The 23,000-nt window shown below is 42.2% G+C and overlaps 1 protein-coding gene across 3 annotated transcripts in view; it reads left to right on the top strand.

Moving 5' to 3' along the window:
- Nucleotides 1–6,692, top strand: part of Hif1a (hypoxia inducible factor 1 subunit alpha) — a 46,276-nt gene extending 39,584 nt beyond the window's left edge. For all 3 annotated transcript variants that reach the window (XM_057782391.1, XM_057782390.1, XM_057782392.1), the window contains exons 10-15: nt 317–603; nt 1,478–1,600; nt 1,725–2,164; nt 3,718–3,826; nt 4,726–4,852; nt 5,328–6,692. In XM_057782391.1, coding sequence (XP_057638374.1) covers nt 317–603; nt 1,478–1,600; nt 1,725–2,164; nt 3,718–3,826; nt 4,726–4,852; nt 5,328–5,479 — 1,238 coding nt within the window. In that variant the 3' untranslated portion in view covers nt 5,480–6,692. The remainder of the gene's footprint in view (nt 1–316; nt 604–1,477; nt 1,601–1,724; nt 2,165–3,717; nt 3,827–4,725; nt 4,853–5,327) is intronic.
- Nucleotides 6,693–23,000: the final 16,308 nt, after the last annotated feature.

Here is a 23,000-nt window from a genome sequence, read left to right as displayed (position 1 = left end):
ACCTTCTACTAGCCTCCCTGCCTCCTCACTGCACCATTCAGTAGAGTTAAATTGCAGTAGATTTAATTGGGTAAATGATAAAGGATTAAAGAAGCAGTCTTACCATAAAACAAACATGAAAATGAAAAATGTTATTTCAAATTAGGCTAACTTTTAGCATATAAAAAGATTAGAGTTACACATCCTAGGAGTTGTCAGTGGTGGACAAAAAAGATAACTCAGACCTAATGGTCATACCGTAATGTCTGTAAATTTTTCAATTAAAGACTGTTAAAATCCTAATGTTCTCTAGATTGATGAAATTTTTCTTTTGCAGACACAGAAACTGAAGACCAACAACTTGAAGATGTCCCATTATATAATGATGTAATGTTCCCCTCTTCTAATGAAAAATTAACAAATATAAATCTGGCAATGTCTCCATTACCTGCTTCTGAAACTCCAAAGCCACTTCGAAGTAGTGCTGATCCTGCACTAAATCAAGAGTTGGCATTAAAGTTAGAGCCAAGTCCAGAGTCACTGGAACTCTCCTTTACGATGCCCCAGATTCAAGATCAGCCAGCCAGTCCTTCTGATGGAAGCACTAGACAGAGTTCACCTGAGGTGGGTACTACGACAGAAGAAAAGGTCAGGATAAATACGCCTGGCACTGATAGTTCTCTGAAACCCAACAGAAATGGTTTCTGAATATCTAGGTTGGACCAGGGCTGAAAGTGTCACAGACAGCTGTTTCCAAATCCAGAACAATTCATTTCAGAGCTTTCTACTATTAACACTGAGCTTCAGAGCAGGACAGCTTAGATCTGAACTTTGTAACCTCTGTTTAGGGAAGCAAAATAAGTCTGTATCTGCATTAAATTGTTAGGAATTAAAATTGGCGTGTGTAAGTTAAGCAATATGGTATCTCAAAACCTTTTGAAGAATATGTTCTTTGCTTTGATGGTTTGCCCAGCACAGAAGTGTTTGTCATTGAGCTAACAAAGTAAATCTAATGAAAAATGAGGAAGAGCAAAGTGTTACATCTAGCATACTAAGCTACAGTATTCTTTATTGAAATTCTTGCCTATAACTCCTAACAGAATAGAATAGACGTTAAGATTCCAGGGAAAATATCATCTAGTTAATTGGTGCTATTGTAGAACTTGATTGCTTGGTCAATTTTATTCTTTAGAATAAATAAATTTCTTTTGGGGGGCAGGGTTTGTTTTTTGTTTTTTTTGTTGGTTTTGTTGTTGTTTTGGTTTTTGATTTTCTAAGACAGGGTCTCACTATTATTAGCCCTTTGGGCCTGGAGCTCACTCTGTAGACCAGGCTGGCCTCGAACTCACAGAGATTCTTCTGACTCAGCCTCCTGAGTGCTGGGATTCACCACAGCCTACCAAATATATCTTTCCATTGTATGAGCCTGAAACTTCTTAACAAACAAACCTAGCGACTTCTTCAGGAAAAAGTAAACACTCCTAACTCTTTTTCACAGCCTAACAGTCCCAGTGAATATTGTTTTGATGTGGATAGCGATATGGTCAATGTCTTCAAGTTGGAACTGGTGGAAAAACTGTTTGCCGAAGACACAGAAGCAAAGAACCCATTTTCAACTCAGGTGTGTTGCCTTGCTTATTTTGTATTTTATTAATTTTTAAGCTGAAATGACTGGGTTTAACTTGTTTTTCTTTTACAAAGTGTGGTCATTATAAAAAGTCTTGTATTTATTTATTGTTTGAAAGGACACCGATTTAGACTTGGAGATGCTGGCCCCCTATATCCCGATGGATGATGATTTCCAGCTGCGGTCCTTTGACCAGTTGTCGCCATTAGAGAGCAGTTCTTCAAGCCCTCCAAGTGTGAGCACAGTGACAGTGTTCCAGCCGACCCAGCTGCAGAAACCTACCATCACTGCCGCTGCCACCACAACCGCCACCAACACTGCCACCACCACTGATGAATTAAAAACAGTGACGAAGGACAATATAGAAGACATTAAAATACTGATTGCATCTCCATCATCTGCCCATGTACCTCAAGAAACGACAGCTGCTACAGCATCAGCATACAGTGCTCCTCACAGTCGGACAGCCTCACCAGACAGAGCAGGAAAGAGAGTCAGAGAACAGGCAGAGAAAGCTCACCCAAGGAGCCCTAATGTGTCTGTCACTTTGAGTCAGAGGTATTTATATTAACATTCAGTCATGTTCTAGTACATAGGTAATGTTAAATGATTTCTAAACATAGAGCCATCTTTCTGACATGTACTTTAAGGAACATCAAAGTAAGTCCAGTTGGTAAATTATAAATGTCAGGCATTTCTTCGTGTTCCATTTAGAATGGGAAATAGCTTCTTCCCTGCTTAGATCCTTCTATATGTGAAGAAAAGCCCTTTAGCTAAATGGTTCTTTCCCATCCCAAACTGAGCCTGGTGGTGTTTAGTTCTCACAGGTAAATATGGATGTTTGCAGACCTTTTTAAAATCTTGCATATAATTGCGAGTCTCAAACTTCTATTCTTCATTACATATTTTTGTGTTGTCATTATTATAAAAAAAATTAGTTTTGTTTAGATCTACCAAGAGTCCTAGAATGATTTACTTTATTTTTTCTATGGAATGAAGCAATGTTTGAGCAAATATTTAGAATTTCTGTATATAATATGTAATGGTATTTGATGTGTTTTAAATTTGAGGCCACACCTACAGGAAAATAATTTTTGCTAATTAGTTAGTGGAAGAAAAATGATTCCTTCTGTTCTGTGCCTAGTCAGCAAGCTGCCTCTGATAGCAGAAGAAAAAACTCTGCTGTAACTGGGACTTTTGTTCCCTCTTATCACCCCTTCACCTGAAGTGCTAGGACAAGCCTGCCATTCTCTTAACCTAGGAAAAAAGCTTGGGTCTTTAGATGAATTCAGTATTTTCAGTTGGGTATAGTAAAATATGCCATTATTTCAGGCAGCTGAGTCAGGAGAATTACAAGCTTAAGACCAAGGCTGAGTGTGGTGGTGTACACACACACCAAATAAACATAACAGAAGCACAACTACAGATGATATTTACATGATAGACTGAATTATATTTTGTAAACATAACATACTTGATAAAAATTTTAAACTAGCTTGCTTATATACTACATGGTTTATAAATATTTTAAAATTAAGAACCCGTATTTATAGAAGAGTCATATGACTTAGCCATTTGGCTTTCTGTTGGAAACTGAAAATACAACAGGCTTAATTGACTTTATAATAGTTCCTTGTTGCCTAATATTTCAGGTACAGCAACTCAGGTATATATTGGTTATATATTGGTCAGTACTGAGGCCAAACCAGCAGAGTGCAAAGGTCACTGTGGAGAAGATAAGTATGTGAAGGCTGGCATGTGCTTCCATAGCTACAAATAATTAGCAGTGGGACTTAGAGCAAGCTACCTAACTGGCCTCAGTTTCTCATTTATAAAATTGATGAAAGGTACAAAGTACCTGTCATATCTATCCTTGAGTGCTAGAGTGAGGTTTAAGTGAATATAAATTTTATTTGGTTGCAGGTTCTCAATATGTAGTTCAGGCTAGCCTTAAACTTAAAATGTAGCCAGGCTGGACTCAAACAGGGATTATAGGTGTGTAGCTCTGTGTCCAGCTGAAACATTTATAAACTGAAAATACTATACAGAAATGAATGTTGTCTGTGAACAATGGTGGTCTTAGTGAGAATGGTTTGCTTTTTCTTTTCCAGAAATACTGTTACTGAGGAAGACTTAAACCCAAAGATAATAGCTTTGCAGAATGCCCAGAGGAAGCGAAAAATGGAACATGATGGCTCCCTTTTCCAAGCATCAGGAATTGTAAGTGTGAGTGGTGTGTTGTCTTCTGAATAAATACTAAAATTATATTTTCAAAAGCTATCGTTAATAAATAAATAAATATTTATTTATGTAGTATCCTGCCTGTAGGCCAGAAGAGGGCACCAGATTTCATTATAGGCAGTTGTAAGCCACTACGTAGTTGCTGGGAATTGAACGCAGGACCTCTGGAAGAACAGTAAGTGCTCTTAACCGCTGAGCCACCTCTCCAGCCCCATTTTTTTAAAAAACAAAAAACAAAACAACAACGAAGAAAAACCCTTATATTTAATAAATAAATTCTGGTATGAAAAACCCAAACATGGCAGTTATATTTAGAAGTTTGCTCATCACTCCACCCTCAGTATCAACACTACTCTCATTTTCATCTCAGTAAATTATTTTCCTTATTACTAAAGAACTGGGCTCAAGAGATGGCTCAGTAGTCAAGAATACTGACTGCTCCTCCAGTGAATCCAAATTCAAATCCCAGCACCCACATGGAGGCTCAAAACCCTCTGCCAGTCCAGTTCCAGTAAATCCAATACGCTCTTCTGACCTCTGCTGGCACCATACCACATATGATGTCCACACATAAAATGAAAATAAATCTAAAATAATTTTAAGAGACGAAATGTTTTAAAGACAGTTGAGGCTAGCTTATGGTCAGAACAGATTGATTGGAAAGTATTTAAAAACACATTAACAATAATGGAGAGGAAATAACTTTATCATAGTATTATAAGAATAAATAAAAAATTACATTAGTACAAGACAATTTTAAATTCTAGAGCATTGTTTAAGACATTGGCTTATTGGTTGGTATTAAATGTATACTGACTACAAAGATTTTTTATTGTAAAAAATTCAATATACTAAATATTAACTTAATTCTTTTATAGGGAACATTATTGCAGCAGCCAGGTGACCGTGCTCCTACTACGTCACTTTCTTGGAAACGTGTGAAAGGATGTAAATCTAGTGAACAGAATGGGATGCAGCAAAAGACAATTATTTTAATACCCTCTGGTTAGTTTATTCTTTGTTCTTTACCAGCATAAGGAAGAGTTTAAATATGAAATGGATTTTAGGAGTTTGTCCCCAAGTGACAGTGATTCCACTTCCTTAGGAAGAGTAAAAATTGGCCAGGTGGTGGTGGCACACCAGTAAGGTCTGCAAATACAAACTGAGACTCTGTCTCAAAATGCAAGAGAGAGGGAGCACAGAAAGGAGGGAAGGGGAAGGGAAGTAAAAAGGAAGAGAAAGAAAGATGAAGTAAGTAGCATTTTGTCTGCTGGCCACATTTGAAATTCAGGGATTGGGCATTTCAGAGCAGACTTCATATAATCATTCTGACAGCAGAAATGAACTTGATTACACTTATTTGCATAGTGAAGGGTTTGCCCCATAAGCTAAAAACCTTTCCAGAAATTTGTTTTATTTTACCCAATACCTACTGCACAATATCAATTTAATGATACTTAGGTATCTTTTTGTTTTTCAGACTTAGCATGTAGACTGCTGGGGCAATCAATGGATGAGAGTGGATTACCACAACTGACCAGTTATGATTGTGAAGTTAATGCTCCCGTACAAGGCAGCAGAAACCTACTGCAGGGTGAAGAACTCCTCAGAGCTCTGGATCAAGTTAACTGAGCTTTTAATAATCTCATTCCTTTTGATTGTTTTTTGTGTTCTTTTATTTTCAGTTATTGTTATTATTGTTTGTTTGGGTTTTTGTTTCTGTTGGTTATTTTTGGACACTGGTGGCTCAGCAGTCTATTTATATTTTCTATATCTAAGTTTAGAAGCCTGGCTACAATACTGCACAAACTCAAATAGTTTAGTTTTGATCCCCTTTCTACTTAATTTTCATTAATGCCCTTTTTAGTATGTTCTTTTAATGCCAGATCGCAGCGCGTTCACATCTCCGCAGTATTTCCACCATTGCATTGCAGTAGTCATTTAAAATGCACCTTTTATTTATTTATTTTTGGTGAGGGAGTTTGTCCCTTATTGAATTGTTTTTAATGAAATGCCAATATAACTTTTTAAAAAGGCAGTAACTCTTCATCATGATCATAGGCAGTTGAAAATTTTTTACTCATTTTTTTCATGTTTTACATGAAAATAATGCTTTGTTAGCAGTATATGGTAGCCACAATTGCACAATATATTTTCTTAAAAATACCAGCAGTTAATCATGCAATATATTCTGCATTTATAAAACTAGTTTTTAAGAAGAAATTTTTTTTTGGCCTATGAAATTGCTAAACCTGGATCATGACACTGTTGATCTTGTAATGAATCTTAAACTGTATGGTTTCTTTATATGGGTAAAGCCATTTACATGATATAGAGAGATATGCATATATCCGGAAGGTATGTGGCATTTATTTGGATAAATTCTCAATTCAGAGAAATTATCTGATGTTTCTTTAGTTACTTTACCAGCTCAAAAGAAAACAGTTCCCTATGTAGTTGTGGAAGCTTATGCTAATATTGTGTAATAATATTAAACATAAATGTTCTGTCCACCCTGTTGGTGTAAAGACATTTTGAGTATACTGTAAACAACAAAAAAATCATGAATTGTTAGTAAAATTGCCTAGTCTGTTAATTTGTTCAAAATATGATGTTTGGTTTTATGCACTTTGTCGCTATTAACATCTTTTTTTCATATAGATTTCAATAATTGAGTGATTTTTTTAGAAGCATTATTTTAGGAATATAGAGTTGTTATAGCAAACATCTTGTTTTTTTTCTATGTACATTGTATAAATTTTCCATTCCCTTGTTCTTTGTGGTTGGGTCTAACACTAACTGTACTGTTTTGTTACATCAAATAAACATCCTTTGTGGACCAGGCCCCCTTGGGTCAGCTTTTATGTTTAAATTAACATTTGTTTAAACATTTCCAGCTCATTTCTCAAAAGTTTAAGTTCTTTATAAAAATTACATTGTGCATTTCTCCATTCATTATTGCCATTATCTAATGTATAATGTATTCCCGAATGTCATGTTAAATAATGACAAATCATAATATTGCACTGTAAAGAGAAATTTTTTAGAAATTTGCCATTAAATTTATAGTCTATTAAAATATAAAACACAAAACTTCAATATTTTCAGTATGAATGGAATAAGCAAAGCAAACCATGAAACATCATAATCATGCACTGTTGGAAGGGTCTCCGGTCCTCTGCGTTCTAACCTGTTCCCATCAGCAGACAAAGCTAGAGCTGAAATAAGACCGTTTCCCAACCTAAGTGGCAGGTCAAAGAATCTTACGTCATAGGACATTATCTTGGTGGGTTTGGTTTCAATGATAGGGGTACATGACACATTAATATGCAGGTGTGTTTTACAGATAATCGTACATTACCTTACGTTTCTTTTCCAGGTCAAAAAACAGTATCCTGTAGTTGTGAATTTTAGAACCTTCCAAATAAACACCACATATCCTCCAGCTGTATGCTTATCTTTCTATATCATGCATCACTTTTAGTATTCTAAAAACATTTAAGTAGCTTTATTTTCCCTGTGTTTTCTTTTATAATAGAGCTGTTTTGCTTTCACATTCTAAGTTTTAAAAGATCAGAAAGTCTAGAAAGATCTAAACATAAGAAATGATGGGATCTGGGACTGCTGGTCCACTCCTGTAATCCCACCGCTTAGAAGCAGAGGCAGAAGAATCAGGAATTCCAGCCAGCCTTGACTACACTGAGTTCTAGGCCAGTGTGGGCTACATGAGAACATCTGTGGGTCAAACCTGGGGCCTCACATGCATACCAAGCAAACGCGATATAGCATTGAACTACTACAAGCCCAGAAACATAGCCTCATTGACACTTACATAACCAGTGGGGAACCTTGTCCTCTAGCCTGTGTATAAATCCTAACCAAAGTGAGCTGTCTTTATCTTAGGATGAACCTGTGATTGCAAATAACAATTTTAACACTTTAGTAAAACTGTTCCAAAATTGGGGCACAGCACACCATGAGCCAACGTGCTTCCACACTTAATTACAGACAGCGATAGAGGTGACATTTTAGAATAAAGTGGTTACTTTAATATTCCCTGTTCACAAGATTTAAAAAATGTTTAACAAATTGATTTCAGTTGAAAACTTGAAATTTATGTACAGTTTTCAAATATTTGTAAATTTGTCAATATATAATAGAAATCAGGAAATGACTTGTGAGCAGTGGTACAGAAGGGAGCTGGAGGGAAAATTTAGTACTTACATGTGGTTTCTCAGAAAAGACTCCAGATAGTCTGCCACTCCGTCCCAGATTGCCCACCATCTTGAATTTCTTTACACTGCCTTAGAACCCTGCTGTAGCATCCTGAGCATTGCTCTCCCTCAAGGAGACCCACGCCTCCTATGCCGCCCCATTCTCCGGTGCTATGAATGCATGACTAGTATTACTTTTCCCTGACGAAAGTATAGCAAAGGGAATTGACATTCTGTTCATTTGTTCAGTGCCTGTTAAGCCTAGAACTGAAAATGGTCACCATTACCATAGCTAACTATCTGTTGCTAAAATGCTTTGCAAAGTCTGCGTCTAAATGACCCTAATGTCTGTTATATACCACATGCTAGACTTAATGCTAGCATTTTGCACATTAATTCACAACCTCTATGGATCATGCTTGTATCTTATTTTATACATTATAGATTCTGTCCATCAGTAACCCAGAGCCTACAGTCCTAACCACCAGTCCGCAGAACATACTGGTTTCCCATTGCTGAATGTTTAAAATTAGCACACAGGAGAACACAATGAGAGTAGAAAATGGAGGTTGGATGTCACTTGAGAAGAACTGAAGTGGCATATCCAAAGAGGGGTGACAAGAAACAAATGAACAACGTGTTCTTAAAGGTACTTACTGGGTTTTGAGCTTGAACTAAAACTTAAGTTCTTTCAATACAGAGACACTGAAGTGATTAGATGTGTAACGAATGACAAAGCACTTGACATATAAAAGGCTTATAAAAATGCATGTGGCTTTCACAGAGCTGTTGGAATTAAATGGCATAAAAGACGTGGTTAAAACCTCGTAATTACCATTCCGAATCCTAGCTTCCTCCTCCAAGCTTCGATAAGAGGTTTTAAAAGTTCAAAGTTCTAAACTCGTGTCAAGCAAGAGTTGGGGAGAGGGGAACGAGAGTGGGGGGTGGAGGGCCTTTGCCTTAAAGTTTACTTCAATAAAACCACAAACATGTTGCTGGCTGGAATCAACAAAAAAAAAAAAGTAAGAGTAAAAAACCTATGGCAGTGTTTCAAGTCTGCCCCCTGACCATTTTGCTCTTATTTCTTCCCTTTATGTCGCATTGAACCTGTTATCCAGTTAGAGTTCGAGCAATTTGTAGAATATGATTCTACATAGTGTCCTGTCAGATAAAAGCGACACCTCACCACACCCGCTCCTCTGAAAGCCTTCTGGAGCTTTGCGTTCACACACTTCAGGGGTTTGGGAATAATTTAATTCTTACCTGTCACGGGTGGGTTTTATCCAAGACGCTGCTCAGACACCCGATCTCCGCTTACTATTTAATTTCCTTTATTCCATTTTGGCTGCAATCCGGAAAGCAGAGAAAGGCAGGTGCCTGAGAGCAGCCCAGCCTGACCCTAGCTGGCAGACTGGAAGCCTGGCACTCCTGCACCGGGCGGGCGAGCTCGGTGCTACCTGCTGCGGATGGAAAGGCGGCCTTAGTCGCCCTGGCCCCGCCCCTGTACGTGCCTGGGCGCAGCGCCCCGCTGCCGCCCGCCGGTGTGCGGGGCGCGGGACCGCCTGCGGCTCCCGCCTACGTGTACGAGCGCACGTGCGAGGTTGGCGGGGACAGCCGCGCCTCGGTCCCCACGCAGCCTGCGGCGACCGAGATCCCAGGGCGCTTTGGGATGGGACCTGGGCTGTCCCTATCAAGTGCTTTCGGCTGCCAGCTGTCCTTTGAAGAACAGAAATTTTCGAGGCCTCTGAACATGTTGGATCATGGCAGTTTTTAATGAGTCTTTATCTAATCTAGTCAAAATGAAAAATTCTAGCGGGCACGAATCCCAGCCCTTCCAGAGGCTGAGGCCATCCTGGGCTACCAAGAGAGATGAGTTGCTTAAACATCCCCTGCCCCAACCTTTTAAGCTTATTTTGAATAAATCGCACTGGGATGTCTGATTAAATCAACAAAAACTCTAGCTGCCTGCCCCACGTGGCATGTTTTGTTTGATTGAATTTTTAAATTTGGTTTGGTCCCCCCCATTTCTGTTTTGTTTATGTTAATCATTGAGAATCTTGTTGGACAGACCGAGAAGAGTTTACAAATTATGGAAGCACTTGGGGCCTTAAATTTAATCTCTTGTAATCCTAGCGTTTGTAGTTTGCTGGGAAGTGAGCTTGCTCGGGCTCTGCATAGCCATTGCTCCCGATGCTTTGTATTTTATTTCCTTTAGGATTGTTCGTGTATTCACTTGATGTAAGGGTCCAGTTTTTTAAAGACGTAGCTGAGGTGTTGTAAATACTTTACTAATGAAAACTGATCTGCAGCACGCGTTTATCAGCAGAGGTAGGCGCCATTTAAAAAGAACCTTTTGGGTTTTGGATGTTTAAATCTTAAAGTGGCTATTGTCTAGTGAAATATTTATCACAAAGTCATGATATTTTGAAAGCTGAACAATATATATATATATATTATTGCATCTATATCAATACATATATACGTGTGTGTCTGTGTATACATGCACCTGTATCTTGTTCATATATATGAATTTTATATACATCCTGACAAGGCTAGAATTCTGTGAAGTCAAATTTATGTTTAGAAGTCTTTGAATTAATCAAGTTAATTTGCGCTGCTTTGTTCATGGAGCCTTTCCAAATGTTTTGTTGTTGTTGTTGTTGTTTAATGGATTTTCAAACAGTTCTGTATGCAGCAGTACCACAAAATCTTTCACAGGAATGCAAACCGTGTGGTGAGCCGTGTGAACTGGCCAGACGCTTAATCTGCCCCAGAACCTTTAAAATGAAGCTAATCCCTGTAACTCACAGAGAGAGCTTCACATCATGGGCCTGTGGCCACTCTGCATATACCTGTCATTTGGGCGGACATCTGTATCCTTCCTCTTTAACTCCCTTCCCCCCCACCCCCCCTCACCCCCCACCCCCCCACCCCCCCACCCCCGTCTCTCTCAAATCTCCTATGAGGATTTTTGGACGTTACCAGTCCCCCTCTCTTATCCCTTCAGCTCTGAGTTCTTGATTGTCTCACTGTCCTTCTACTTGGAATACACAAGGGGCAACACGTGATTGAAGGGGGGTGGGAATGGGGTTTCTTATGTAACAAGAGAACCAGAAAGAATTCCAGTCCTAGGAACAAAGTAGCGAGAACGAGGCTATTTTCTAGGTCATTTCATTCACTGACTTACTGTACAAGAACATGATCTCAAACTGTGGTGCCTGCTGTCAGGGTGCTTAATTCCCTGGATGAGGCACATTCTGCTATCATTTATATAGAGAAAAATGGGACGGAGGCGGATCACCCCAGGCCTCTGCGGGTCTCCTGGCGGATGGCCTGAGGTGGGAGACAGATACCCCATGCAGAGAGAATTTGGGTATAGAGTTTATTTGATGGGTTATGGAGGGAAAAAGGAAAGGGAAGGGGAGAAGAAAGAGAGGCAGAAACTGCCTCTCCAGAAGAAGGGCAGACAGAGAGAGAGAGAAGGAGAGAAAGAGAGAGGAGGTAGGACCGCTGGAAGAGGGAGATTGGGAATGGGCAGGGGCTGTCTCCTAAAGGGACAGGGTACCCAGGTCACAGACCAGGCCAGCAGATTACTCCTTCAACTGTAAGTGGACCAAATATTTGTATTTCCTTTCTTCCTTTCTCCCTTCTTCCTTCCTTCTTCCCTTCTTCCTTCCTTCCTCCCTCCTTCCTTCCCTCCCTCCCTCCCTCCTCCCTTCCTTCAAGGATTTTTTTATGTGTTTAAGTGTTTTGCCCGCATATGTGTATGTGTACGGTGTGCATGCCTGGTGTCCAGGGAATTCAGAAGAGGACACTGAATCCCCAGGAACTGGGGAAAAGGACAGTTGTAAACCCCCAGGTAGATGCTGTAAATCAAACACGGATCCTGTGTCTGCAATACAGGTAAAGCCTAGACAGAGGTTAGAGTAGTCATTTGGGAAGTCCCAGCTCACTGTCTACATGAGCTGTCCTCTTGCTAATCTGATCAGTATCATCAACCCAGACTGTTCACATCTACTAAAATTGGAATAATTAACAGAAGACCTAAATGGCCCTCAATCTAAGAATGGATAAGGAAAATGTGGTACATTTACATGATGGAGTACAACTCAGCAGAAAAAAATAATGACAGTTTGAATTTTGCAGGAAAATGAATGGAGCTAGAAAACATTATTTTGAGTGAGGTAACCCAGTCCCAGAAAGACAATTATCACATGTACTCACTCATAGGTGGTTTTTAAACTTAAAGCAAAGAAAACCAGCCTACAAACCACAATCCCAGAGAACTTAGACAAAAATGAGGACACTAAGAGAGACTTACATAGATCTAATCTACATGGGAAGTAGAAAGTAGAAAAAGACAAGATCTCCTGAGTAAATTGGGAGCATGGGGACCTTGGGGGAGGATTGAAGGGGGGGGGAATGCAGGGAGGCGAGCAGAGAAAATGTAGAGCTCAATAATTATCAAAAAAAGATAAATAAAAAAAGAAAATGTCATTTAGCTGGATCTTATGGAGGCATTTTCTCAATTGAGGTTTTTTCAGTTCAGATGACTCTAGTTTGTGTCAACTTGACTTTAGACTAGCCAGCACAGAGACCCTGTCTCAAAAAACAAACAAACAAAAGAGCTGTCCTCTGACTGCCTCATGTGCCCCATGGTACACATAAACCCACAGTCATGCACACACATTACATATACACAGCACACTCGTGTACTGTTGCTATCAACAATAGCAATGACGATGATGACGAAATGAAAAGCAAGGCCACCTGTCCTGTGTCTTTCAAATCCCTCTTCTCGCAGCCCTTCTTTGATGAAGAAGATGAGCAGCCCCACTTATTCTCAGAAACCGGAACCCTGGATGTCACTTATTGCCATTATCTTTCTACCTCACCCAGTCTGATAGATCCTGTTCTTTTTCGTTCTTTAAGTATTCATCGTGGAACATGGATGTGGGAGGTAGTTGGAATTTTTTTAGACCTCCAAACCACAACCAAATAAAGACACAGAGACTTATTATTAATCATGAATGCTCGGCCTTAGCTTAGGCTTGTCCCATTAGCTCTTTTAACTTAATTTAACCTGTTTCTCTTCATTTATGTTTTGCCCTGGGACTTTTACCTTCCTTTCATTCTGTATGTCCTGCTTTCCTGCTTTATTTGTGTCTGGCTGGCTGGCCCCTGGTGTCTCCCTCATGTCTCTCTTTCTTTCTTTTTCTTGGGCCCAATTTTCTCCTCCTACTTACGCTGCCCAGGAGTCCTGCCAATACCTCCTCCCTCCCTATTGGCCTTTCATCTTTTTATTAGACCAATCAGGTGCCTTAGGAAGGCAAGATGAAACAGCAACACATCTTTACATAAATAAACAAACACAGCACATCTCTGTGTACTTAAACAAATATTCCACAATAGTGGCCTGCCCTGCAAGGCCATGATAGTTCCTGAACTAAAACAGTCCCTAGAGGACTGATACCCGAGAGCCATTCTGCTGGGCTTCCTGTGTCTGCCATTCCTGAGAGAGCAAGGTAATCATTCCAGTGTCACCTGGGACCAGCTCAACATTTACCAACTCTCACCTACACCGCCAGGCTTTGAGATCTATATTGGTCTAAATTTTACCAACTTCTTACATTGGGCACTGATAGACTCTCTTAGTTAGGGTTTCTATTTTGTGAAGAAACAGCATGACCATGGCAACTCTTAAATGTGAAATTGGGGCTGGTTTACAATTTAGAGGTTTAGTCCATTATCGTCATGGCGGGAAGCATGGAGGCGCTCAGGCAGACATGAGCTTGGAGAGGTAGCTAAGAGTTCTATGTGCAGATGAGCAGGCAGTAGAAAGAGAGAATGATGTTTGAAAGAAACCTCAAAGCCTACACCCGCTGACACACTTCAGGCCCTCAACATAACTAATCACCCCGAGCTTATGCTGGAAGATGCAGGAGATGTGATAAATGTCTATTCATTGCAGAGAGGGCACAGATCACAGAGACAGACCTTAGAAATGGTGCCGCCCGCATGGAGCCTGGAGAAACGGTAGCTTACTGGGTTTACTTTCAGGAGCATGAGTAAAGGTTTGCAAAAACACGAGTGACTCAAAGCAGCTACGCTATCACCAAAACCACAACCCAAGATGGGTTATTACTCAAACTCCCTGCCCGACTTGCAGTCATCTCCACTACAGACAGTCTCATCTCTCTCTGTGCTAGCCACTGCTTATTGCTTATTTCCTGCCATGGAGGAGCCTGGGAATCGTGTCACTTCCTGAGTCTGCGCATTTCCTGAGAATGTTGTTCCTTTAGTTTCCAGGGACTTATGACCCCTCCCCCGCCCATTCCTTTCAGGGGGATATTTCATTTCGAAGGAAATAGCTACATAATGAGAAATTAAATTCGAAGTAAGCGAGTGTGCCTTGAAGACTGGAGAAATTAGCTACTCCTCGTTTACTTAGATCCCAGCTGTCACATACAGGCTAGGAGTTCGACGACATGGTAAGCCAACTGACAATGACAGAACCATGGTGTGTTCTCAGTCTATCCATAAGACAGAAGAGACACTGAGAGAAAGCTGCTGCCTCTATCCCCAGCTCTGAAGTCGTGGCTCAGAGGTTCTGCCCAAGGGGCTTCCGTAAGAACAGGACTCTGGTATTGTCTCTGTAGGATATGGGTGAAAACTAAAGGCGTTCTTGCAAACCGTGCATACTTGGGTGGTAATCAGTAAGAGAAGGTTGGTAGCTCTCTAGAAAGCAACAGAGTATCCAGCAGGCAAGCCAGTTTACCAGCCAGCCAGGCTGGTAATATAGTAAGTTCTGGAACCTAGTTTTCCCTGATACTCTGGCATGTATTAGCATTCATGCATTATGCTGGCCTGTCAGCTGTCACCAGGCAGGAGGCATTTGCCATACTCAGGCAGTACTCTGACCGGCTCACCTGACAACATCATCAGCACTATGTCCCCTCATAAAAGGCGGGCCCTGCCTGCCTCCTGTCTCTCTCTCTCCCTCTTTCTTCTCTTCCACAGCTCTTGTCTCCAGAGGCCAGTCTCCCTCTTTCCCTCCCCCCTTACCCATACCCTTCCAGCAGTTAAAAGAAAAAATCCTCCACAGACTGGGTGGAGGTGGTGGCGCACACCTTAAATCACAGCACTCCAGAGGCAGAGGCAGGTGGATCACTGTGAGTTTGAGACCAACCTGGTCTACAGAACGAGTTCCAGGACAGGCTCCAAAATTAAAAACCCTGTCTCGAAAAACAAAAAATACAAATAAACCGAAAAACCCTCCACGTGAGCCCTGTCGCATGATGGTGTCTCTCTTCTTCTTCCGCAGTTTTTTAAAATTTACAACACTGGTTTCATTGTACGTTTTGTTTTGTTCTCATAAGTTTTTATATAGTCTGTGCCTCAGTCTCTCTGTCTCTCTGTCTGTCTCTGTCTCTCTGTCTGTCTCTCTGTCTGTCTCTGTGTGTGTGTGTAGCAGTGGTGGTGGTGATGGTGGGGGGGGGCAGTAGTTAGTAGTAGACAACTGGCTACAATAGGGTTAAAGAGGCCACAATAGAGTTCAAAGAAGCCTACTGATAGAGGCAGAGGCAGAAAGCTGATAGGCAGAGTCTCTGTGTGGGTGGAGGAGGATTGCAGGGTGAGAAGTCCGTGCTGAATCTCAGGGTTGAGTTGAGTTGCTGGAGCAGGGAGCCTAGAGTGCAGAACAATGGACCATTGGGTCACATCAGCAGCACTGACTGAAGTGCCTGGGACAGTGAGGAGCCCTTGGTCAGTCCCCTGGCTCCACACAGTCCTCACAGTGGTGGTCAGGAAGTTGGCTGGCAGAGTTCCACAGTATTAGGTTTCTTCCTCTTTTTGGGGTGTTGATGAGGGTGTTTTATCGGTCCTTGGTCTGGTCATGCAGTAAGTTCTGGTACCTAGTTTTCCTGAACGATCATGTGCTCACGTGGTCCCAGTTGACTTTGATGATTGTGTAGGGCTTTCCTTCAGAAATCAGCTTTCAGTCTTTGCTTCATGATACCACTGGACAGATGATGCTGTTTGTATATATGTGGATATATATAATATACTATTTATTTATTAAGATATTACATAATACCATATATCAGTATATTATTATACAACACACACACATGGCAAGGAGGGGAGCAGAGAAAAATGTAGAGCTCAGTAAAAAATCAATAAAAATAATTTTTTAAAAAAAGAGTTACTAAGAAGCCTGAGCTAATAGGTCAACCAGTTTATAATTAATAAGCCTCTCTGTGTTTCTTTGGAACTGAACGAGTGCAGGACGGGGAGGGCCAGAAACCTTTGTCAACAGCCACAGGTCCATGAGGGTGGAGGGAACGGAATTGGGGAACAGGGCGTAGATACAATGGAGACAGCCCTCTGGGAGATGACGTCAGTGAGACAATTTTATTCCAGAGTATAGGAAATATATGGGATTGGGAAGCCTGGGAACAAATCCTAATTTGTATTAAGTGGCATGCTCCTAGCATATAGCTGGATTAGTGGAAGCTCAGCCCTATCAAAATGGCCAGAGCAATAACTAATTATCATGTGGGCAGCAGGGAAGAGTGTTTGCAGGGAACTGTGTCAAGGGTCATCCTTGAGATAAGTCAGGCATCCTGGCCTAGAGTCATCCTCCGGAAAGTGGTTAGGTAGGGAACAGGAAGCCTCCTGGTGGGGGAGGGACTCTTCCCTGTTAACAAGCTTAGAGAGAGGCGTAAACTGAAACCTCTGAGCAGCAGGCAGGGCCTCCCAACAGTAAGAGGACCCAGTCTTTCTCTCTCTCTCTCTCTCTCTCTCTCTCTCTCTCTCTCTCTCTCTCTCTCTCTCTCTCTCTCTTTCTTCCTGGGGTTGAGGACTGAACCCAGGACTTGCTAGACAAGTATTCTGTCACTGAAACTAAATCCCAAACAAATGTCAATGTAGTTGGGTATGTGGTAGTTTATACCTTTAATCCTAACACTTTAGAAGCCTGAAGCAAGAGGATTGAGAAGATTGCCTGAAGAGCTAGGCCTGCCTGGGCTACAGAGTGTGATCTTGTCTAAAAACAAACAACAACCAAAAAAAAAACCAGAAAGCCTGTTAGTTAATGATGTCTTTATTATTGTAGGCACCCTTTAATATTTACTTTTCCTTCAAATGAGCTAAGCCATTTGGGATGCAGTATATTTGATAATTGTCAAAACTTTTACTTGTGCCTGTCTTGAGCAGAAACTCCTTTTGTGGCTTGGCTGCTTTGAAAACTTGAACCTTCATGGACATTTTGAAGAAACCACACTCCAGCTTTGTGTATCTCTGCAACCCCGGATGCCTTGACTTCTGCCTGAGTCTTGACTGTGCCAGCCAGCCTGCACCTCCTTTGGAAGACTTCACCAGAACAAGGCGAGCCTCGGGGAATCCTCCACGCCTGGTCAGCTACCATTTCTTAGATTAGAATGGAAAGAGTTTGCCTCTGCAATGCAAGAAAAAGCTGTGAGCCGGGCGGTGGTGGCGCACGCCTTTAATCCCAGCACTTGGGAGGCAGAGGCAGGCGGATCTCTGTGAGTTCGAGACCAGCCAGGTCTACAGAGCTAGTTCCAGGACAGGCTCCAAAACCACAGAGAAACCCTGCCTCGAAAAACCAAAAAAAAGAAAAAGCTGTGATGGGTGCAATGTGAGGATTGTGCATGCTTACTATGTAAGGCTTTCTTAAAATTATTATTACTTTTTTAATTCCATTTTGTTTCTCTGCCTCTGTCTCTGTTTCTCTCTGTCTCTCTCTTTGTCTCTGTCTCTCTCTGTCTCTCTCTTTGTCTCTGTCTCTCTCTGTCTCTCTCTTTGTCTCTGTCTCTCTCTGTCTCTGTCTGTCTCTGTCTCTGTCTCTCTCTCTCTCTCTCTCTCTGTGCTTGCCATGGTGTGCACGCAGATGTCAGAAGACAACTTCTGAAAACTGGTTTCCTTCCTCCACCACGTGGGTCCCCGGAGTTGAACTCAGGCCATCAGTTCCAGCAGGAGGTGCCTTTTCTCACTGAGCCACCTCACTGGCTCTTACGTAAGACTCATGATGGATATTTAAACAAGGTTGGCACTGGAGGAACTGAAAGCTTTGCTGCTGTTAATGCAAGTTAGAACCCTGCACTTTTACATTCCACCCACACCCATCTGGCTCTACGACTAGGCTGCTCTCTACACTTTAAAAATATTTTTTGAAATCACATTTATTTATTTATTTTGGGTGTATGTGAATATGCACATGTAACAATAAATACGTGAAGGCCAGAGGACAATATTTTAAAAGATTTATTTATCATCTATATAGTACTCTGTCTGCATGTATGCCTGCACCACTAAAGAGGGCATCAGATCTCATTCTAGGTGGTTGTGGGCCACCATGTGGTTACCGGGAATAGAATTCAGGACCTCTTGGAGAGCAGCCAATGCTCTTCACCTCTGAGCCATCTCTCCAGCCCCACAGAGAACAATTTTTATGGGTCAATTCTTTCTTTTCTCCAACTGGGTGCTGGGGATTGAACTCAGGAGGTCAAGCTTGGCCCAAAGTGTTAAGGCTTGGTGGTAAGTACCCTACCCACTGAGCCATCCCATTCTCTCTGTCCCTCTCTACTCTTTGATTCAGTGAGGAGGTCTGCTCCCATGTGCTGTGTCAGCGAGGAGGTCTGCTCCCGTGTGCTGTGTCAGTGAGGAGGTCTGCTCCCATGTGCTCCCGTGTGCTGTGTCAGTGAGGAGGTCTGCTCCCGTGTGCTGTGTCAGTGAGGAGGTCTGCTCCCATGTGCTCCCGTGTGCTGTGTCAGTGAGGAGGTCTGCTCCCGTGTGCTGTGTCAGTGAGGAGGTCTGCTCCTATGTTTTGCTCCCAAGAGCATGAGGCCCGCTGTGGTGGCAACAGCAGTGACAACAGCAATAGCATCAAGAAGGGGACTAAACTGAGAACAACCAGGGGGAAGAAACTGTGGTGAGCAGAAGCAGTTGAAATGGTGAAGGAGAAAAGGCGACAGAAGCTGGCCAAGACCACAGAAGGTGGAGCGTTCTGCAGACCAAAGATGGAAAACTGCAGGCCGTGGTCGTTGAAAGAGTTCCGGGGACCTTTCAAACCTTAGGAGTGGAAGACCCAGCGCTCAAATTGCTGCAAGGAGTTACTGTTGGGGACTGAGGGCTCCGGTGCCCAGGACTGAGAGTTGTAATAGCAGCTACTGTTAGGGACCAAGGGTGTCAACTCCCAAGACACAAGGGCTGCAGGCTTAACTGACACTAACTGCTGCAGAGAGATGGGCAGCAAGCTAGCAGTGGCAAGCCAGACTCAGGTAAATAAACCCCTAAGGGAACTATAAGTTTCTGGCTTCTGAGGATCAGAGCCATAATAACCATGGAGCCAACTTCAATCGAGGAACCTGTCAAGCTCATGAGTTACAGAGACAAGCTTCTGAAGCTGTTGGGCCAGTTTGTAACCCCGGTACTCAAGGGCCTGGAGGGCCATATCCTACTCAGGACTTCCATCCAACTACAGCAAAAGGACCAAGCCAGCTGACTGGTAACAAATTATGTCAAATATTTGCCACAGCAATAGAAGGTTGACTATCAGTGAAATAAGAGATTTAGAGCATTGTGCATTGCTGTGAGGTGTCCACCAGAGAAGACCACTTGGACATAGGATCAAGTCAATAGAAAGTCTTTATTAGCCAGTTGACAATGACACTGGCCATTCATGTCTCAGAGCCTTTCCAGGGTGAGCTTTGAAGCCCCCAAACCAACATCCTGGGTTGACACACCTCAGTTAGCAAGAATAGTTATCCAGAAGCAGAACAACAGAAGCCAAAAAGCAAAGCTGGTGCATTTATTTTTTATTTTTTTTTTGGATTTTCGAGACAGGGTTTCTCCGTAGCTTTTGGTTCCTGTCCTGGAACTAGCTCTTCTAGACCAGGCTGGCCTCGAACTCACAGAGATACACCTGCCTCTTCCTCCCGAGTGCTGGGATTAAAGGCGTGCGTCACCACCGCCCGGCAAAGCTGGTGCATTTAGAGACTTTCCCAGAGCTGTGTGCTTTGATGAGTTGGGTCTTTGTTCCTGCTGGTGGGTGTTGCTGCCTATGGGCTTGGTTCCAAGGTCGGAATGGCACTTCCATCATGGTGTCAGCTGTGCTAAGGTTTAGGGGTCTGTTACAGTATGATCATCCTTTGAACCAAGCAACTTCTATCTTGGGGAGATCAGCTATGCCTACTTGTCAGGGGCTATTTTCCCAAAAAAATGATAGCAGGGACCATTGTCCTAAGAATGTTTGCAGAAAGCCCCACTACCTTGAGAGCTGTTTGCTAACGGAACCTGCCTCACATCCCAACTATCTTGATAGCAGGGACCATTGTCCTAAGGATGTTTGCAGAGAGCCCCCACATCCCAGTTACCTTGAGAGCTGGTTGTTAAGTGGAGCCAGAAAAAGAATGTTTCCGCTTACCAGGTGTACTGACTAGTGACCTTTGCTGCCCCGGCAAAGTCCCCCACCCCAACCCAGGTTCCTCATCCAGGGGCTATATAAGCCACAACCATTACGCTAATAAACTGAGGCTTTGACAAGAAAATTTTGCTTGGCCTCGTTCCTCTCTCTCGCCCATGTTCTTTCAGGTAGCGCCCCTTCAGACCCTGGAATAACTGGACCTGCTGGACGGGTACATCTACTTGCAAATTATCACCACCATATATCGTACGCAGCTTTGCCCTATTTGAACACGGCCTCTGAAGGGGCTGTAGAATATAGGCTGGGGAAGACTAGGGGATGCTGGGGTGTTTTCCAGATATGGCCTGATGTGGAATGCCCTTCTGCATATGTGTTGCTCTTATTGTTTAATGAATACAGCTGTTTAGGCCTATGGCAGGGCAGAATATAGACAGGCTAGACGCAATATGGAGAGAGAGAGAGAGAGAGAGAGAGAGAGAGAGAGAGAGAGAGAAGGTGGAGTCAAGGAGATGCCATGTAGCTGCTAAAGGAGACAGTAAGCCATAGACTCATGTTGATATATAGATTAATAGAAATGGGTTAATTTAAGTTGTAAGAGTTACTTAATAAGAAGCCTGAGCTAATAGGCCAAGCAGTGTTGTAATTCATATAGCTTTTGTGTGATTATTCTGGTGTGGGTGGCCAGGAATGAAAGAGCAGTCTCTGTCTACAATGGCCTCGGTGGGGAGGAGTATCCTCATCTCTGTAAGTAGAAGTAGCAACTCACCCACACTCCGTGAGGAAGTCCAATAAACTCATTGGTTCTCCAGTATGAACTCTGGTGGAATGGTGCCTCAGTTTGTCATTGGGACTTTAAGTTGAGGTGAATTTTGTTTACATTTCCTACAGGGAAGGAATTTCAGCAACAAAGAAATAGAAGGAAAGCCAGGCATGTTAGTGTAAACAGAGGCAGGTATTCTCTGTGAGTATGAGGCCAGCCTGAGCTACATAGCAAGTTTTGGGTCAGCCAAATAGTAACACACACACACACACACACACGGGGGGGGGAGGGGAGAGATTGATTTCCATCACGATGTGATGCAGGTTACTAGAACCTGCTTGCATTGGTAAGCTTATTACAGAAACAAAATGCCTGAGATATGGAACAGAAAAAAGAGACGGACAGCAGCACTTATGATATGATACTGAAAGAGAAGATGGGGGGGGAGGTTAAGGTGGGAATGGGGTCAGGAAGACAAGGAGAGGAGAGGGACAACCAAAACCAGGTGTACATAAAAATGCAAAAAAAAAAAATTAAAGTAGAAGATGGTAAATTAGCCCAGTTTGATCATCCCATTATATATGCAAATATCAACATATCATATTATACCCCAGAATATATAGAATTATTGTCAATGAAAGCTAAATTTTGTCAGGCATGGTAGTGAATACATGCAGTTCCATGACCAGGGAGGCTGAGGCAGGAAGATCTCAAGTTCCTATCTTCTTGAAATGGATAAATAAATCAACTCCAACTAAAATACAGGTATTCATAGCGACTTCAACCTCTGGCTTCCACATGGGCCTGCAGGTGTGTTTGTGAAAACACACACACACAACATAGAAACAATAAAAGAAATGCATCAATATATGCATACCCCGGAATAACTTTTCTAAAGATTAGTATGACTTCCAAACAGAAAGACAGTTTCAAGTATGGAATGCTTAACCATAATAAGCTCCTGGGAGAAGCTCAGAAGTCGCTTGTCGAGAGAGCCAATTCAGCCAAACCCCAGTGTGTCAAGTACATACTCTCTACTAAGTCTAGTGCTAAATTGTTGGCAACAAGGGTGAGAAACAGAAACTGTTTCCGGGAGAGGTTGCAGATCACAACAAAGTAGCAAATTAAACAAGTAGAGACTGTAGGGGACCTTGGCGATCAGGAGGAACCAGGTGAGTTCCTTTCCTAAGAAGTTCTTTAGATACGCGGTGCTTGTTTGACTTGTCACTGGAGGGTCACTTTAGAGAAAACAGGCAGGCAGGGTAAGGCCAAATTCTAAAAACTAGGTGGCGATGATGCCTTCAAAACTTTCTGGGGGCTCACTGCTCACTGAAATTAAAGGTCTTCATGTTCTACCGACTGAACTAGCAGGTACATTAATTAATTAATTTTGAGACAGGGTCTTTTTTTAAAATTAAATATTTATTTATGTATACAATATTCTGTCTGTGTGTATGCCTGCTGGCCAGAAGAAGGCACCAGACCCCATTACAGATGGTTGTGAGCCACCATATGGGTTGCTAGGAATTGAACTCAGGACCTTTGGTAGAGTAGGCAATGCTTTTAACCTCAGAGCCATCTCTCCAGCCCGATACAGGGTCTTTTTATGTAGTCCTGGAACTCGCTACATGCACCAGGCAGGCCTGTAAATCAACAGAAATCCTCCTGCTTCTGTCTCCCGAGTGCTGAAATTGAAATTAAACCACGCCCCGTTTCTTTGCGGAAATTAAAAAG

This window comes from Chionomys nivalis, chromosome 10 (assembly GCF_950005125.1).
Source record: "Chionomys nivalis chromosome 10, mChiNiv1.1, whole genome shotgun sequence".
In the NCBI taxonomy this organism is placed as follows: Eukaryota; Metazoa; Chordata; class Mammalia; order Rodentia; family Cricetidae; genus Chionomys; species Chionomys nivalis.
Note: the sequence above shows the minus strand (reverse complement) of the source record. Positions and strands in the feature narration are given on the sequence as shown.